We start from the raw sequence: 19,938 nt of genomic DNA on the forward strand, positions 1-19,938 counted from the left end.
GCAACTAGAGAAAGCCCGCGTGCAACAAAGTCCCAACACAGCCAAAAATAAATAAACAAAATTAAAAAAAAAATAGTTTACAGTGCCTTCTATCAGGGGCATAGTTAAGAGAATCCTATTTCAATCGTCCAAGGCATGGCGGGTCCTTAAATAGGTTGGCAATTCTTGAATTAAATGTGCAAGTTAAGACTCCAGGAAGGCATTGGGATTCTACATGATTTATTTTTAATAGGTATGGGTAATAATGATGAAAACAATGGTGTCTATTATTAAAATTTTATCTCTGATATTTAGCATAGTACCTGGTGTGTAATAGGTATATAGTAAATATTTAACAAAAATATATTTGTTGATGGCGTGGGTTTTACAAGTGTGTTTCTAAATTAGTGCTTGCTCCCCCCAGCCTCCTATACAGGTGAACAAGTGCAACGTTACTAAGCCACTGACGCAGCTTGCCAAGTGTTCTAACCTTTCACCGTATCTCTACCTTGGCCAGTGAGAAAGAGCTTTCAAAACTAAGGCACCATGCAGCTGTAGATTATTATTCGAGGCCTGAGAACCAACAGCTGTGGTTTTAGCCAGTAGCTACTGGAGGCATATGTTGCCAGAGATGCCTGTGAACAATGGTCCATTGTGTGAAACTAACTCTACTAGTTGTGTCCAGAGGATGACCTGCTCTTGAATTACAATAATGTTGTGAATATTTGTTTTGAAGAGTGACCAAAGTAAACTCCAGTGTGAATTCCCATTGGAGTAATTTTCCTGATGCAACCAGAGACTGAGGTGCTCAGTACATTTTTTCTGTAGATGATATACACGAAGGTCCAGGGTATAGAGAGGTCACAATCTTTGAATCTCCTTTCATAGGTGGTCCATGCTAGGAGCTAAGTAGACCTCTCCCCACTTAGGAACTTCAGATTCAAGGTTTTGGTTTTTTAGGTTGGTTTTTATTTATTTTTTTTTTTTGGTGTTTTTTTGTTTGTCTGTTTTTTACATTTCACTGAAAACTTTTTATTGGACTTTTGGATTGAAACGGGAATTTATTTGCCAGGAAGGATGATCCCATGATACTTCTGCTGAAACCAGCACATGGCCTCCCCTTTGCTGATTAGGTGTTTGGCCCCAATGTAGACTGTTCTGAGCTTCTTGTCTGTGATGCTGAAACCTGACCTACCCAGCACCACGTAGAAGTTTAGGCCGTAGATGCCAATGCTTGGGTCATATTTGATCCCCAGATCGATGTGTTCTCGGATCCCAAAACCAAAATTTCCATACCTGAGAAGTTACTTTTTCTTAATTCACACTGTCGCACCTTTAGACCTTCCTCCAGGATTTCTTCTGCGTTTGGCCTCACAAACTTTGCAGCGGACGGCAATCTTTTTTCATTTCTCCTGACGCCAAAGGATCTGACAGTGTATCTAGCTTTGGAGAACACAGGGGTCTGGCCTGTGAGCTGCTCCAGCACCTTGGCTGCCTCGTCAGCCTGTCTCCCCTCTCCCCGCGACACAGATGTTGAGGCAGAGCTTGCAGATGCGAAGTCCCCGCATGGGCTTCTCCTTTTCACCTTGATCCTGAACCATGATGGGAAACAGGAAGAGAGCCAGATGCAAGGTTTTGATACAATGAACCTGGTTATGGTTGAAGTAATATATTTTTCAGTTATGACAGTGAACAGAGGACACTGATGAAAATAATGATTAAAGGAAAATTTTCGGGCTTCCCCGGTGGCACAGTGGTTGAGAGTCTGCCTGCCGATGCAGGGGACACGGGTTTGTGCCCCTGTCTGGGAAGATCCCACATGCCGCGGAGCAGCTGGGCCCGTGAGCCATGGCCGCTGAGCCTGCGCGTCCAGAGCCTGTGCTCCACAACGGGAGAGGCCACAACAGTGAGAGGCCCACGTACCGCAAAAACAAAAACAAAAACAAAAAAAAAAAAAGAAAAAACTTCTATTTATATGAACTAGGAGTTTAAATTAGAAATTATACCCATTGTCCCCTTGTTGCTGAAGAGATTCTAAATCCTCTTCTAATACTTAGAAGTACCATTTACGTGGAGGCAGATTTTTTAAAGTATTTTATTCAGAAAGTATGCATTAAGCCTCTGCATGGGAAATTAAAGACTGATCAGACACGAATCTGTTATTGAACACAAGTTCACGTGCCCTACGCACAGTGAAGCCAAACAAACTAAAATGTCAAGGGTTTGGAGTTTGGAGCAGAGAAAGGTTTATTGCAAGGCCATGCTAGGAGAATGGGCGGCTAGTGCCCAAAAAACTCCGGAACTCCCCGAAGCGTTTCAGCAAAGCCTTTTTAAAGGCCAGGTGATGGAGCGTCCCAGCGTGTGGGATCAGCTCATGCATAATTCTCTGATTGGTCGATGGTGAGGTAACAGGGCAGTTAACATTATCAATCCTTAGGTGCCAGAAGGTCTGGGGGCTACTTGCTCATTATCATCAAATAGTTAATTTCTTCCATGTGGTGGTGGTTTTTAGCCTCTGAAAAACTCATGAAATATGCGTGAGATACTGAGACCAGCTGGGACCAGGGAACCTTTGCTGCAGTGCTTGCACCTGGCCAAACCTCTTCTCAAGCAACAAAATACAAAGAAACTATATGGGACTAAAAATAACTGCATACATGAGTTGGGGCAAATTATGGACAAAAAGATACAAAAGACCAAAAAACTCAAAAGCCAGTTCTGAAGAGCTGGGATCCAAAAGCAGAGTGTTGGGAGAAAAGCAGGGTACTGAGCCTGCCCCTGCACGCAACACCACCTAAGGGGAGGGCAAAACACCTAAGCCACCCCTCCGACCCCATATAAGGAAACAGCTTGTTCTCGCTCCCTCCTGCTGCAGCAGGGGCCCCAGTAAAGCCTTGCCTGAATTTCTTGCCGGGCCTCTAGTCAATTTCTACTGATTGGGGAAGGCCAAGAACCCTGGTCGGTATCAATACTATATCTGGGTACTCCAGAGAAGAGCTACAGCAGAGAATATGGTGGAGGGTCTGTCCTGGGAAGGCCCCACAGGGTCCTGCTTGGTTATAAATCTATCTTCAAGATGCTTATTGTTCAGTGGGAAAGACACACAGGTAAATCAATGATTGTGTAAAGACTACATGTTATAATAGAAGATGCTAACTAAGGAAGCTCACAAAGGGGACATCTAATCTGCACTTCTGGGAGGAGGTGCATAAGTTCAAATTTTTTTAAGACTTTACTTTTTTAGAGCACCTTTATGTTCACAGCAAAATTGAGAAGGAGGTACAGAGATTTCCCATATGTCCCTGCCCCCACTCACGCACAGCTTCCTCATCATCAACATCCCACATAAGAGAGGTATATTTGTTACAACTGATGAACCTATATTGACCCATCAAAATCACCCAAAGTCCGTAGTTGACCTTACACTCATTCTTAGTGTTGTGCATTCCATGGGCTTGGACAAATGCATAATGATATTATCCACCATTATATTATCATACAGAGTGTTTTCACTGCCCTCCAATTCCTCTGTGTTCAGCCTAGGCCTCCCTCTCCCTTACCCCAAACCCTGGCAAACATGGGTCTTTTTACTATCTCCATAGTTTTGTCTTTTCCAGAACGTCATGTACTTGGAATCATACAGTATGCAGCCTTTTCAGATGGGCGTTTTTTTCACTTTGTAATATGCATTTGAGGTTCCTCCATGTCTTTTCATTTTCCATTGTCTGGTCCAGAGTTTGTTTATACATCCACCGAAGGATACTTTGGTGGCTTCCAAGTTTTGGCAGTTATGAATAAAGCTGCTATAAACACCTGTGTGCAGGGTTTTGTGTGGACATAAGTTTCCAACCATAAGATACATCTTGAAGGATGAAGTTCAGTTAACTAGATGGAGAGAGAAAAGCTGAATATTCCAGACAGAGAAAACAGAACTTTTCAGGGAATTTCATCCTGACTGGCATGAACTTTGCCTGTATCAAAAGGGATAGGGACTTCCCTGGCAGTCAGTGGTTAAGAATCAGCGCTTCCACTGCAGGGTTGCGGGTTTAATCCTTGGTCTAGGAACTAAGATCCCGAATGCCATGCGGTGCAGCCAAAAAAAAAAAAAGGGGGGGGGGAGGTAGAGAGAGACTGGGGTCAGAGCAAGAATGTTCTCATATGCTAAATTTTAAACTCTATCTTGAAGCCATGGGGAATTATTGAAGGTTTTTAGCAGGGCAGTGAAAGGTTCAGAGACCTGATTAATATTCTAGAAAATTCTCCGTGCCAGCCACATGAAGGATGCATTGAAGGAAGTGAGGCCAGAGGCTTCTGTTCTCCAAGGAATGAGAGAAGTGAGGAGGCCCTGAACTGTGCACGGAGACAAGAGAGAAATTAAGGAGAGAGGCTCTCCAGACGTGGTGGTGGGTTGGATATGGTGGTGACGCTAACCACACTTCTGGCTTGGGAGACCAGGTGGATGGGGTGCCCAGTAAAATAAAGACACAGGAGGAGGAGCTAGTCTGGAGTAGACAGAGGCATAATGGGTTTTAGAAAACTTGAATCCTGGTTTTACCACTTATTAGCTGTGTGATCAGGAGTAAACCCCCTAACCTCTATGTAAAATTAGGAAAGTGTTATCGACTTTGTAGGCAGGTCATACAGGGACAGTATATATGAAAGTGCTTTATAAACATGGAAAGGCTATTTAATTCTTACTTACTGTGTATATAAGCCACATAGGTTGCTATTCATGTGGAAGTGATATTAGGGGTGCTACAGGCATCAATCTCAAATGTATCCTACCTCCAAAGCCCCTCCAGCGGTGCCCTGAAAGGCTGGGGAAGCTGGGTCCTCACCCCACTCCTTCTTTCTAGCAAGGGGAACTCTTTCTTTTTAATTAACTTTCATTGGCATATAGTTGATTTACAATGTTGTGTTAGTTTCTGCTGTACAGCAAAGTGAATCAGTTATACATATTCATATATCCACTCTTTTTTAGATTCTTTTCCCCTATAGGCCATTAAAGGGTATTGAGTAGAGTTCCCTGGGCTATACAGTAGGTCCTTATTAGCTATCTATTTTATATATAATAGTGTGTATATGTCAATCCCAATCTCCCAATCTATCCCTTCCCCCCCTTTCCCCTTGGTAACCATAAGTTTGTTTTCTACATCTGTGACTCTCTTTCTGTTTTGTAAATCAGTTCATTTGTATCATTGCAAGGGGAATTCTTTCTTGCTGGCAAGTTCCCTCTTTGTGCTGAGTAGTGCTGGCTGGTGGGAGTGGGACAGTGTGGACACAATGAAGCTACCTTCCTTCTCCAGCAGAATCCTTGTGTTATAAACGCCCATTTAGGGACTTCCCGGGCAGTCCAGTGGTCAAGGCTCTGAGCTTCCACTGCAGGGGACACAGGTTTGATTCCTGGTTGGGGAACTAAGATCCTGCAACCTGCGGCCAGAAAAAAAAATGTCCATTTAATTTTCTTGCCACCAGACTGTAAGCTTCCTAAGGATAGGGAGACGGAGTCTTGCTGGATCTTCCTTCCCTAGTGTCTAGCAAGTGCCTGGCAAATTATAGGCTCCCAATAAATTCTGAGTCAATGAATGAAGGCATTTTATCTTCCAATATCCTTTTTCTGAGTAACAGCTTTATTGAGATATAGTTCACATACTATACAATTCGCCTAAAGTGTGCAATTCAGTGATTTTTAATATATTCACAGAGTTGTGCAACCATGATCACAATACATTTTAGCTTTCTTTTCTTTTCTTTTCTTTTTTTTCCTTTGGCTGCACCACGGGTCATGTGGGATCTTAGTTCCCTGACCAGGGATCGAACCCGTGCCTCCTGCAGTGGAAGAACGGAGTCCTAACTACTGGACCACCAGGGAATTCCCACCACAATAAATTTTAGAACATTTTCAACACTCCCAGAAAGAAATCCCCACACCCATTAACAGTCACTCCCCATATCGCCTCCGCACCCGCCCTCCTTTTCAGCCTTAGACAATCACTTACTTATTTTTGTCTCTATAGTGCCCCTTGTGGACATTTCATGTAAATGGAATCTACACTCCGTGGTCTTTTGTGATGGGCTTGTTTCACATAACATAATGTTTTCAAGGTTTATCCATGTTGCAGCATGTATTCGTACTTCATTCCCCCTTTTTTCCCCTGCCAAATAATACCCTACGGTACAGCTATACCACGTTTTATTTATCCATTCATTGAAAACAAATGGCAACATAGGAAGCCCCAGCCTCTGTCCCCCCACAAAGATGAACAGTTAGACAGCTATCTACAAACAAAATCAGGTCTGGGAGAGCTCTGGAGTCCACTTAAGAAACTACAGCAACCCAGCAGAACAAAAACTTGAGAATAACTACACAAGGAAAGAAGGAAGGTAGCTTCATTTTGCCCACATCATCCCATCCCCCTAGCCAGCACTGCTCAGCACCAAGAGGGAATTTGCCAGCAAGAAAGAGTTCCCCTTGCTAGAAAGAAGGATCAGGGTGAGGACCCAGCTTCCCCATCCTTTCAGGGCACCGCACGATGGTCCACGTTTGGTTTCACCCCACCCAGACCTGCAAAGCTAAGACGTATAGAGATGACTAGGAACAAGGAAGAAAAGCAGGAACTTCTAACAGCAGTTATGCAGCAGAAGAGATCATGGTTCCAGTGACCTGCTCTGCAAACAAACCCAGCAGCTTTCACCACTGAAGAAACCAATGACCAGCACAGCTACCTCAGACCCCGCCCCCCATAGATTTCACCCTACAGGTATTCACACCCACTGATGGCAGCCGCCTGTGTCCCTCTCTGCTCCCTCCCCTGCCCCTATCCTCCCCTGGAGTCTGGAACAACGCTGGCAGCCAGCCCAGGCCTCTGTGGTTGCATGAATGCAAGATGCCAGTCTGGACCCTCTGGTTGAACTCCGCCATCATGTGCACCATCTGGGCTAGCCCTTGCAGCTGCAATCTTGCATGCTAACCACCTGATGCCCGTCACTGGCCTCCATGGCAGTGCACGTGCCTGGGGCAAACTGTGCAGCCACAGAAGGGCGTGCCAACAGCCAGGGCCCCCGCAGCTGCCTGTGGGCCCAGATCAGGCCCTTCTGTCACTGGCCTGTACCACTGCACTCACCTGCAGCCAGTCCCTCCAGATGTGCACCTGCATGCCCCTGGCCAGACCCCTGTCACTGGCCTCCGCTGCCATGCACCCACGGTGAGACCTGGCAGCTAAAGGAGTGCTAGCCAACAGCCAGGACCCCTGCAGGTGCCAATGAGCATTTGGTTGGCACTGACCCTTTCTGCCTGCCCAGTCCCCCACTGCTATGTGTGTGTTGGCAACCAGCTCCTGCTTCTCTATAGGCACCTGCAGCTGCACCCCTGCAGCTGAGTGTGTGCACCACTACTGCAACAGCAACCACTGCTACCTGTCTGGTCTCTAGCCACTGGATCTGGAGGGGCTGCTGAGGACCCCAACAGCCCTTAGAGCCACTATAAACACACTGAAGTGCTTGCCAAGGGCCACAGTTGTTGACACTGTGGATTCCAATGGCCTGAGTTAAAAGATATCATGTAACCCTGAACCCTGTGCCACCACATACCCCTGCACTTGGCGTCCTGCACCACTAGACTTGGAGTCACAGCATGTTCCAGCACGTCCCCACCTGCAAGTGAAAATCTTCCTTTACCAAAGTCAGCTCATAAAGCCTGGAGGAGGTGACTGCTTCTTCAAATGAGCAGACACTTATGCAAGGTTACAGAGATCATGAAGAATCAGGGAACCATGAGGACACCAAAGGAATATAGTAAGCCTCCAGTAACTGGCCCCAAAGAAATGGAGATCCAAGAACTGCCCGATAAAGAATTCAAAATAATTGTTCTAAAGATGTTCAGAGAGCTAGAAAAGAACACAAACAATCTAGCGCTATCAGGAAAACAATACAAGAACAAAATGAGTTCGATGAAGAGACAGAACACATAAAAAAAGAACCAAACAGTAATTTTGAAGCAGAATATGACTGAACTGAAGAATTCAACAGGGAGCTTCAATGGCAGGTTTGACCAAGCAGAAGGAATCAGTGATCTAGAAGGCCACTAGATCAATTGAAATTACCCAAACAGAGGAGCAAAAAAAAAAGAATGAAGAGGACTTCCCTGGTAGTGCAATGGTTAAGAATCCTCCTGCCAATGCAGGGGACACGGGTTCGAGCCCTGGTCCAGGAAGATCCCACATGCCAGGGAGCAACGAAGCCTGTGAGCCACAACTACTGAGCCTGCGCTCTAGAGCCTGAAAGCCACAACTACTGAAGCCTGCGTGCCTAGAGCCCGTGCTCCACAACGAGAGAAGTTACTGCAATGAGAAGCCCGCGCACCACAATGAAGAGTAGCCCCCACTCGCTGCAACTGGAGAAAGCCTGCGCCCAGCAACAAAGACCCAATACAGCCAAAAATAAATAAATTAATTAATTAAAAAAAAAAAAGAAAAGAAAAGGAATGAAGAAAACCTATGGGACTTATAGGACACCACAAGGGAGACGATGTACATATCACTGGAGTCTCAGAAGGAGAAGAGCAAGAGATAGGGTAAAAAGCTTATTTAAAGAAATTATAGCTGAGAACTTTCCAAACCTGGGGAGAGACTTGGACATACAACTTCATGAAGCTAATAGCTCACCCCAAAATCTCAATCCAAAACGTTCTTTTCCAAGACAAATTATAAAATTGTCTAAAATCAGAAACAAAGAGTGAATTTTAAAAGCATCAAGAAAAACAAAATCTCTCATACATAGAGTTGTCAGCAGATTTCTCAGCAGAGACCTTGCTGGCCAGTAGAGAATGGGGTGATATATTTATCTATTCATCAGTTGATGGACGGAATAATCCTTTTAGAATGAAACGTTTATCCTAAGGGAAGCATAAAAACCACCATCACATCAGTACAGATTAGGGTATGGAACACAAGATAAATATACTTTGGTGTGGAAGAGAGGGAACAAGAGTCAGAATATGACTTACTCTCCCCACTTTTACTTCTTCTCTCACCCATCCCCAAAGAGGGAATGTCTTGAGAGAGAGCCCCAAGAGGGAGTGGGCACATTGCTTAGTAAGGCCTTCCCAGGCCCATCAGCCTGGTGGTTTATGTAAACTTCAAGACTATAATCTTTTAGGAGACTCTTTTGATCTCTCAGGCAGTTTTTAGTTCTATCTTCACATTCCCACATAATACTGAATTTACATTCATTTGCACTTTTCTCAAGGTACAGTGGGCCCTCCATACCCAAGTGTTCCTACCCTTCGAAATCGGAGAGGCCAACTGTAAGGGATTTGAAGATCCATGGATTTTGGTATCTGCTGGAGGTCCTGGAACCAATCCCCCGTGGATACCCAGGGACTGCAGATACCCAGGGACGACTGTATTGTAATGGTGAGCAGAGGAAAGAGCATGAGATTTGTAACCAGAGAGTCCTAAATCCTACTTTCACCACTTACCTAACCGTGAGGAAGTTACCTGTTTATGGGCGTCAGGGTTGTTGTGAAAATCAAATGAGTGAAGACAGGAGAAATGTGTGTGATATGGTAGAGTAGAAGGGACTTGAAAATCATTTCATCAATTTGACACTCTCAGGGCATTTGCTGGAAATTTCGTGAAACAAACAATATAAAATGAGTTGCAAAGTTCTGAGAACCCCAGAGCCACTCAACTCCTTGGTGGGAATGCATTGTTAGGTGTAAGTCCTTGACCTGCCAAAGCTGGAAGTTTCTGTATTGCGTTAACTGTAGTACTTCTTTCTTGCCTTTGCTCGTTTCAGAATGCCTCGCGGATAATTGTCAAGGTGGCCAGAAAGTGACTAGACTTGGGGCATCCACTTTCCTTTGAAGATGCACAAACGCCCTAACACATGAATCAGCATTTTCTACTCATTTTTCTCTCATTTCCAGCTCCTTCTTTCACCATCTAGTATTTTTTGTACGGTCTTCCACTGCCAAACTTCCAGCTTTGGGAACTGAAACAGGAGCTTGGCATCCAGGCAGTTGTGGATTCCAATCCTAAATCTATCTGGCACCTCTCTTTCCCCATCTGTAAAACAGGGTTAAATTTTTTGCAATATATTACAAATATCGTATCATTATGTTGTACACCTGAAACTCATACAATATTATGTCAATTTAAAAAACCCAAAAATAAATACCAAAAAAACCACACACAAAAACAAAACAAACTCCCCAAAAGCCTATTAATAAAGTTTTAACGATGGGGATAAAGTGCCTAGTGTGTGGACGATACTTAAAGGTGACGCGCAACATTACAACAGGAAACGGGTAACCCTTTGGGGCGGTTCTGGCGTTGAGGTGATCGGGCCCTTTAAGGCTGCGCCCCGGGAGTCGCCGGCGCGAGTTTCCCCGCCCTCCCTCGGGCCCGGGGCGGTGGCCGGGTGGGGATGGGGGGGTGGGCCTTCTAACCCGGAACTGACGGCTGCGCGCTGCCGGCGCTGCCAATCCGCGTCCGAGAAGGAACGAGCGTGAGGCGCCCGAGCGAGCGAGTGAGTGAAAGCGGTGCCGCCCGCCGGCTGCAGGCGCGGCGGGTGCCCGGCGTTTCCCCGCCTCCCTGGCTTGGGTTTCCCTAAATACGGCAGGCGTGCAGTGTATAGCTCCGCCGCACCTCTTTGCACGTCCTTCCCCGAATAGGGCCTCCCCGTCCCCCGCTGCCCGCGCCCCCGCCTGGGCTGGGCGCGCCATCCCCACAGCGCAGCCTGTGTAGCCTCCGCATCCCGGTCCCCGGCCCCTTCCCTGTCGCACCGCCGCCCGAGCGGTCGCCGCCCGTTCCGCCGTTCCTCCGCTGCCACCGCTGCCAGCACCATGGGCAGTGAGCAGAGCTCCGAGGCCGAGAGCCGACCCAACGATCTGAACTCCTCAGGTCGGTGCCCTGATCTCCACCCTTCTCCAGCCAGCCCTGTTTGCTTGCGGGGCGGGCTGCCTTCCAGCCTGCTGGGGACTGGGACCGGCGGACAGGAACGCACAGAAAGCCCTCACCATGCTTTTTTCTTAAAAAAGAAAAAGAAAAAAAAAAATTACCATCTGCCCTAGCCTTGATTGCCCTGATGGAAGCCGGTACCTGTGATTGCAAGCTAAGCCAGCGTGGGCGCCCGAGCCCATTATTTTCAGAACAGCTGTTCCTCTCAGCTGCAGCCTACTCTTTGAAGGAGGACCTAATTAATATTGGGCTTTAGTATTCATGACTGATAGAGAGATTTGGGTCTCGCAATGGATGGGTCATAGGAACTGAAAGAACAGATTCTTTCTTAAAAATGGGTTCTAGAGATTCTTTTTCAGAAGGGATGTGTGGCAGGTGAACAATCGCTGTGAACCGTTGGGTGAGAGCGAGGCCAGAAACTGCATCTTCCCATCGGAAGGTGTCTCGGCTCCCTTTCTAATATAGAAGTTGGCTAGGAAGGCAGGATCTGGTGTTTTTCCCTATTCTTCCCCCGCCCACGTTGTTTAGATTTCTCTCCGAGTTTGATATAGGAATGGGAGGATTATTGTTCCTGTGGTATAATGAGCACTCAGAACAGCTGATGCTTAATTGAGGCTCATTTGCTCCTTTTTGTTGTTGTTACCCACCAACCTCTAGGACCACTGGGACTGTCCCAGATAAGCTCTGGAGTTGCTAATCCAAATTGGCTTATATCTGGGGCCTAAAAAGAGCCCTGGTCATGGACTGCTCTGATCTTGGTAGGATATGTAGTTCAGAAATGTAGAAGCTAGCAGATCTATGGGTATTCCACACTGAAATGTAACCTTCAAAGCTAGTTCAGTCTACCATTCTGGGGGCTAGATTGAGATAGCCTTTAACGGTGAGCAGCATCTCCTGCTACGTTCATTCTTATTTATTTGAAAGATCCAGAATGTAGTATCTGTTGTAACAAATATAGTAGTAATTGTTACCCCTTACCTTCTTGCCTCTGTGTCAGGCCAGAAGCATATTTTGTGAGAAGCGTGTCATTTTTTTTTGGTTTTTGTTTGTTTGTTTGTTTTTGCGGTACGCAGGCCTCTCACCGCTGCGGCCTCTCCCGCCGCGGAGCACAGGCTCTGGACGCGCAGGCCCAGCGGCCACGGCCCATGGGCCCAGCCGCTCCGCGGCACGCGGGATCCTCCCGGACCGGGGCACGAACCCGCGTCCCCCGCATCGGCAGGTGGACTCCCAACCACTGCGCCACCAGGGAAGCCCGCGTGCCATCTTTTTAATAGGCTTGCTCACCTACTAACCAACAGCATGGCCTCTAACCAGTACTAGAGCATACTAACCAATACTACCGAATAGCATAGGTTAGAATTTACCTGGTTCCCTGTGCTAAGTGCTTCACATGTGTTCATGTTTAATCCTCACAGTAGCCCCATTTTACAGACAAGTAGTAGAGACTAGCTAGAATCTAGTAAACTCTGTTTTCCTCTGGTATCTGGGGAAGGAGGAATCACTGAATTTGTACTAGGAAAGATTTCGGGCTTGGGATTTGTAAAACATTAGGTAAATTACCAAAAGAGGCCAAGAGAGACTTCTTGAAGAGCAATGAAAGTAGCTGAGATTCTAAGAGTGAATGCCAAGCCTTAAGAGACATTAGCCTCCAGGAGGCAGGGCAGTTCTGTGGCATACCTGGATCAACCTTTGAGACATGATTATGATGCGCCTGCAAATACTACCTTCTAGAGTGTAAAACAATAAAGATTCCCTCTTGCCCCAACCAGAAGATGTTTGGGAGCAGAGGATGTCTTGGTCTGGGGAGTCCTCGATAGTTTGAATCACTTCCCTCTAAATGGACTACAGTCTCCTGGGTGCCTGAAATTGACCCGCCTCTTTAGCGGTCCTTCAAGTTTCTTTATTTTGCCTCAGCCTACAGTGGACCTGCCGGTTCTCTCTGCCCTGTGACTTTAAGGGTGAGGGGGCTCGTGCCATCATCTTGTGTTAAGAGCCAGGATTATTTTTCCTGTAACTAGGATCTATTCATCATGCTGGGCTTGCTGTGATAGGGTGGCTACACAGCTTTGCAACCCCAGCATCACTGGGATGGGTCATGTACACCAACAATCCATTTACCTCCAGTTCCCTTCTTAACTCTGTTTCTAGCACTGGTGACTTTGGGCAAGCCACAGCTAAATTTGGTATGCTTATTTCCTCATTGGGAAATAGGGACAAACGTCAGGAGGATCAAAGAAGTAAAAATTAAAAACAATCTGGTTATTATTTTGTGTTTTGAATAATAAACTTTTAATTACAAAAGCAGCCTCATAGGTGCTATATGGTCCTATAAAGTTTGAAGGTTTTTTTTTTAATACCGTGGGAAATAGAAGTCCTCTGTAATTCATCTCCCCTACCCAGCCCCCACTGCAGGATGACTGCGGTTAGCATCTTTTGTGTAAAAATTATCCTTTTTAATGACTACAGTGAAAACAGCTTTGGTGAGATGGAGGTCGCTAAATAAGATGCAATTCCTGAGCGGTGTAACTTTATTTTCAGTGGCCCCTTCTCCAGCTAAGCATAGAGCCAAGATGGATGATATTGTGGTTGTAGCTCAGGGCTCCCAGGCCTCACGGAATGTCAGCAATGATCCCGATGTCATCAAGTTGCAAGAGATTCCAACCTTCCAGCCACTTTTGAAAGGTAAGGGCTTGCATTTCTTAAAAAAAATTTATTGAAGTATAGTTGATTTACAATATTGTATTAGTTTCAGGTGTACAGCAAAGTGATTTGGTTATATATGTGTGTGTATACACACACACACACACAGACACACACATTCTTTTTCAGATTCTTTTCCATTAGAGGTTATTACAAGACATTGACTATAGTAGCATCTATACTGCCTATACTGACATCTATAGGCAGATCTTCCAGACAGAAAATCATTAAGGCAACAGAGATCCGAAATGACACAATAGAACAGTTGGACTTAATTGATACATACAGGACACTACATCCAAAAAAACAGAATACACATTCTTTTCAAGTGCACACAGAACATTCTCTAGGATAGACCACATACTAGGACCCAAGCAAGCCTCAATACATTTAAAAGGATAGAAATTATTTCCAGGGATTGCATTTTATCTTATCTGGACTTGCTGGAAAGGTGTGCATAGCCCCACCATTCTCCCCTGATATCTCTGTGCCTTATGCATCTCCTTTAGGTCTTTGCTTAAGTGGCATTTTCTTGGTGAAGCCTTCCTTGACTGCTATATTTAGAATTGCAGCCCTTTTCCCGGCCTGTTTTTCTCTGGAGTACATAATCACCCTTGACTTACTGCATAGTTTACTTATTTGTTCACTGTCTGTATTTCCCTGCTAGAATGTAAAGCTCCATGATGGTAGGAACTTTCCATGTTTTGTTCACTGTTGAATCCTCAGCACTTGGAATAGAGCCTGGTGTAAAGTAGGGACTGAGTAAATGAATGAATGAATGATGATGAAGTTGGCTTACCTGTCATATTTCCCCAAAAAGATTTTCATTCTTATTTGTGATCTGGACTATGGGTTGACTAGTTTACCTCCACAGAGAAAATCTCCATGATTACTGATACACTTATAGTTAATCCTGGCAACTGTTTTGTTTGACAGGGAGTTCATGTTTGAAAGGAGAGAATGTGTACAAACCGTCATCCCTCTTAATATATGATTAGCATATATTGAGGTAGTTACCTTTTAATATGAATTTTATTATTCATTTGATAATTTTATTTTATATTTTTATTAACTTGTTATTAATACATGCATTACTTTATTTTATTATTTTCATATCTTTATTAAGTAGTGGCAATGATTTTTTATTAACTGAATGGGGTTTCTGCTGTAAGAATCACTGTGTCCCACTCTCACGACAAAAGATTAGGAAATGTAGATGATTTAGTTGACCTACCCTGGTTTACTTAACCTGGTACAGTATAATATGAAACATCTTACATTTATAGAGCTATTTGTATTAAAAGGTTCCCTCCCCTACACACACATATACATTATCCCTTTAGTTCTTACATCATTAAATATGTTTGAATGATTTGTGCCAGATTAGACAGCTGGCAGCTAGAGGTTGAACTTGAACCTTTATCACTGATGTCAAATCCTGTACTAGTTAAACCATTCCACACTGTACTTAAAAAACAAAAATAAAACCAAATGGTGCTTTATAGATGATCCATATACTTCTCATTCTTCCCAGTACTTCATCTGCTTTACAGATGAGGAAATACAAGCTTTCAATCTTCCCCCAGAGGCCTCAGTGTTAGACACTGGTAAACTCTTCTGATTCTTATGCAAAACAACACATTACATCCCGTTACCCATCTTCTCATTAGTTTCTGTTATTTTGAGGAATCATGTGATTCTCCAAAGAAGCCAACATTAATGAAATTTCCATTTTCATATATCCTTGTGCAATCAGATTTAAAACACACACCTTTATCTTTAGAAACTTAGAGGCTGACACTTGTATCCTGTCCTCCATCCCTTCTGGAGTTGCATGTATTGCTCACAGTCACGGTGTTCATGCCTCCACTTCCTGTTAACTATGTCCTCTTTCCTCCCAAAGTCGTCTAGTCCTGGGTGAGGCCTGTGAGATCTAGTTTTGTCCCCACTTCTGGGAAATGCTGAAAACAAACAAAAACTAAAAAAACAACCCCAGAACTTTGAGTTGTATTTAATACTTTTCTGGAATTAGTGTTTCTTCTTTAAGCATTTGAAATAATTCGTATTTTATGATAAGTTGACTAGTAGGGGAAACATCTGGGAGAAGGTTTGGTGTTAAGGGAAGCTAACCTCAGATTTAAAATCGTCACTGGGAACCCCAAGAGTGAATTATTAGTGTGGTGCAGTTAATGCGACACAGCTGGACTTGCATTACTACCTGGATTTTATTTATTTTTGATTGAAGCATATTTGATTTACAATATTGTGTAGTTTCAGGTGTATAGCATAGTGATTCAGTATTTTGCAGATTATATTCCATTGTAGGTTATTCTGAGATAATGGGTTTAATTCCCTATGCTTTGCAGTATATTCTTGTTGCTTATCTATTTTATTGATATATTTAGCAGTTTGTATCTGTTACTCCCATACCTCTGATTTGTTCCTACCCCTTTTCTCTCCCCTTTGGTAACCTCAGATTTGTTTTCTATATCTGTGACTCTGTTTCTCTTTTGCATATACCTTCATTTGTATTATTTTTTAGATTCTGCATATACATGATATCATATAGTATTTGTCTTTTTCTCTGTCTGACTTATATCACTAAGCATAATATTCTCCAGGTCCATCCACATTGCTGCAGATGGCAGTATTTCATTCTTTTATAAGGCTGAGTCATATTCCATTGTATATATATTACCACATCTTTTTTTTTTTTTTTTTTTTGCGGTATGCGGGCCTCTCACTGTTGTGGCCTCTCCCGTTGTGGAGCACAGGCTCCGGACGCGCAGGCTCAGCGGCCATGGCTCACGGGCCCAGCCGCCCTGCGGCATGTGGGATCTTCCCGGACCGGGGCACAAACCCGTGTCCCCTGCATCGGCAGGTGGACTCTCAACCACTGTGCCACCAGGGAAGCCCTATATTACCACATCTTAATCCAGTAATCTGTTGATGGGCACTTGGGTTGCATCCGTATCTTGGCTATTGTAAATAGTGCTATTATGAACATTGGGGTGCACGTATCTTTTCAAATTAGTGTTTTTGTTTTTTCTGGATGTATGCACAGGAGTGGAATTGCTGGATCATATGGTAGTACTATTTTTAGTTTTTTAAGGAACCTCCATACTGTTTTTCACAGTGGCTGCACCAATTTATACTCCCACCAACAGTTTACAAGGGTTCTACTACCTGGATTTTAATTGTGACTTGGCTCCCAACTGGCTGTGTTGCCCTGACTTTGTTTTTCACCTCTCTGAACCTTGGTTGTTGAGTATGTTGAGAATAGGTGCAGGAGAGAGGAAAGCTCACGAGAAGCAGCGTCTAGTTAAGAGGAGTCCTAGGATTTGGCTAAAGAGGGTAGAGAAATCACCTGAGGAGAGTGATGTGAAAATAGTAATGGTAACAAAGGGCAGTGGCCAGACTGCAGGGCACAAAATAAGCCCGTGAGCATTTAAGTTGATGCTCGCGTTTTACTTGTGAAGAAGAAACATCTTGGACAGTGATTAGACAAGGTAGGCAAAGGGGACAACTGGGTGGAAGTGATAAGTATAATCATGATAGTAATAGTAGCTAATCCTCACCTCCCGTGCTCTGCATACCTATTATTCTTTCCATTTTCTACATTAAAACATTGAGGCTCAGAGAGCTTCAGTTCATTGCCTAGAGTCACATGGCTATAAGTGATAACCCATCTCCAGATGACATCAGGACATCGAGTTTTAACTATTTTGTGTGTAGAATAAGACTCAGTTTAAGACTCATAGATACAGAGAACAAACTTGTGGTTGCCAGAGGAGAGGGGAGTTGCAGATGAGGGAAATAGGTGAGGGAGATTAAGAGGTATAAACTTCCAGTTTTAAAATAGATAAATCATAGGGATGTAAGGTACAGCACCAGGAGTATAATCGGTAATATTGTAATAACTTTCTATGGTGACAGCTGGTAACTAGATTTATCATGGTGATCTTTTCGTGATGTATAAAAATATCGAATCACTATGTTGTACACCTGAAACGAATATAGTATGGTAAGTCAATTATACTTTGATTTAAAAAAGAAAGACTCAGTTTCCAATTCTAGCGAAGCCCATGGTAAAAATCATGAGGCTGTAATGGGAAATAGGGTGATGGGCGTGAGCTGGCTTGGATTTTCAGGTGCCGCGTTCGTTACAGAGCCTCCTGCTTTGACATTGTTCTGCCCGGTAATTTAAAGCCCTGCATCTGCTTGCTGGCCTGGGCAGGCATCACTCATCTCTGTTGCCTTTATACTCTAATCTCTTTCCCCCTTTACTGCTTTCAGGATGAGGCTGTTTCTCAAAGAAGTAAAAGGGCCACACAGTGAGGGCTACCCCCCAGGTTTGATTTCAGAAAGCTTTTATTCCAGTTAATGACAGTGTATTCTTTCAAAACAATACAAGTACTACACAGAGTTCATGATTGTTCCATAATGTCATATGATGTAATGCTAATGCTGGGGGGTGATCTGCAGAGGCAGTGGCTGGGCGAGTTTGGGGCTATTCCTATGACTGAGGTAACGTATGCATTTTTAATAAGCAAGCAGATTCTTTCTCTGGTCTTAACCCTTTTGGGTGACTATCCCAGGGTATAGTTTATGCTCCATACGAATGCCAAATAACATTACATTAGTAAAGTTCCTCTTTTATTTTAAGCCAAAAGAATTTCTTTTTTCCTAGCAGTCTCTGAAGTACCAACTTACTTGGAAATGTAACACACTTAAGGGAAAATGAGAAATTAAAAAATTAGAAGGTAGCAATAAATGGCCATGACAGAGCACAAAAGCAAAATGTAGATTTGATGCAAATTAGGTTCCCAGAGGTTAAACAAACCCTATAGATTTCTTACTTAAAATTCAACCATTCATATTTTTTAATTAATCCCACTCTCATGTCATTCTATAGAAATGAAATACTCACAAGTGAAATGCAATATTGATGTTTTATATATAAAAGTTATAAAATAATTATTCTTTTCACGCCTGGCAATGAATATATGTGCACGCATGAGAGGACATGGTGGTGCGTACATATATGACTTTCTTTGCAACTGACTGATCATTTTTGTTACTGACCCTGGGTACAACAAGACATAAGATTATAAGACTTCCCTGGTGGCACAGTGGTTAAGAATCCGCCTGCCAATGCAGGTGACACAGGTTCGAGCCCTGGTCCGGGAAGATCCCACATGGCAAGGAGCAACTAAGCCCATGCGCCACAACTACTGAGCCTGCGCTCTAGAGCCCGTGAGCCACAACTACTGAGCCTGCGAGCCACAACTACTGAAGCCCGCTCCGCAACAAGAGAAGCCACCATGATGAGAAGCCCACGCACTGCAATGAAGAGTAACCCTGGCTCGCTGCAACTAGAAAAAGCCCGCGTGCAGCAACGAAGACCCAACGCAGCCAAAAATAAATTATTTAAATAATTTTTTAAAAAAAGATTGTATTGCTGCCTAAGGAGGGGACTGTCTTTGTTCCCAACAAGGGAGATCAGACATACACAGTGTAAAAGCCTCAGTGATACTCAGCAGCTCTGTTGGGAGTTCTGTGCTTGGTTGTTAAGAATGTGCTGCATATGTCCAAGTATATTGTTTTATTGTAGTTTGCTGTTGACAGTTCTGACAGTTCCCAGAGGTAATGTTTGTGTAGATGCCAGTGGGATGGGTGCAGAGACAAGAAAACCAGTCCCCATGCACTGCCCTCAGAGAGCAGGAGCCCCTCCTCTCTGCTGGGTCACAGCCACTGCTGCCCTGGCTGCTGCTTCTGCAGATCTGTATCCAGGTCCTGACTGGGTTTTACAGAGTCCCAAGAGTCCTGGACTGCCCCACACGTGCTAGTTATTGCCACGTATATTTTCTTTGCTTATAGACCCGCTCCATTGTTCCATAGGACTTCACTTAGAGACACAGGTCCTAAGATAAAATTATTAAGAATTTCAGAAGGCAGCACAAGGGCATTGAACCAAATGTGGAGGACGCCTTTTGAGAACGGGACCCTGTGGGACTGCACAGTTGCACGGCTGTGAAGCAGTTGTAATCCCACAGGTAGTTCAGGTTTAGGTGCTGTTCGATCCAGAGGTTTATCATGTCAGGGTCTCATTTTACTTTTCTGTAATTTTCTCTGTCTTTTCACTCTGTCATCCTTCATGTATTGGTTCCATCCTTTGACTAGTTTTCTACATGAAAGCAAAATGGCTACAGGAGTTCCAGGTCTTTTATCCATATAATGCACACTCTGTAGCAAAAGAGATTCTCATTAGTCAGGCGTGGGTCACATGGTCATATGC

The 19,938-nt window shown here is 44.2% G+C and overlaps 1 protein-coding gene and 1 pseudogene across 2 annotated transcripts in view; one reads left to right on the top strand and one right to left on the bottom strand.

Annotated features, from left to right (window-relative positions):
* Positions 1-944: 944 nt before the first annotated feature.
* Positions 945-2,848, bottom strand: LOC125960378 (60S ribosomal protein L11-like; annotated as a pseudogene).
* Positions 2,849-10,428: 7,580 nt separating this feature from the next.
* Positions 10,429-19,938, top strand: part of BORCS5 (BLOC-1 related complex subunit 5) — a 98,648-nt gene continuing 89,138 nt past the window's right edge. Inside the window, exons 1-2 of one of the 2 annotated variants that reach the window (XM_033408106.2) lie at positions 10,429-10,509; positions 13,479-13,622. In XM_033408106.2, coding sequence (XP_033263997.1) covers position 10,509; positions 13,479-13,622 — 145 coding nt within the window. In that variant the 5' untranslated portion in view covers positions 10,429-10,508. Of the gene's footprint in view, positions 10,884-13,478; positions 13,623-19,938 lie in introns of both variants that reach the window. The other variant, XM_004281140.4, reaches the window with a different exon arrangement.

The sequence above is a fragment of the Orcinus orca genome, chromosome 11 (assembly GCF_937001465.1).
Source record: "Orcinus orca chromosome 11, mOrcOrc1.1, whole genome shotgun sequence".
Lineage (NCBI taxonomy): Eukaryota > Metazoa > Chordata > Mammalia > Artiodactyla > Delphinidae > Orcinus > Orcinus orca.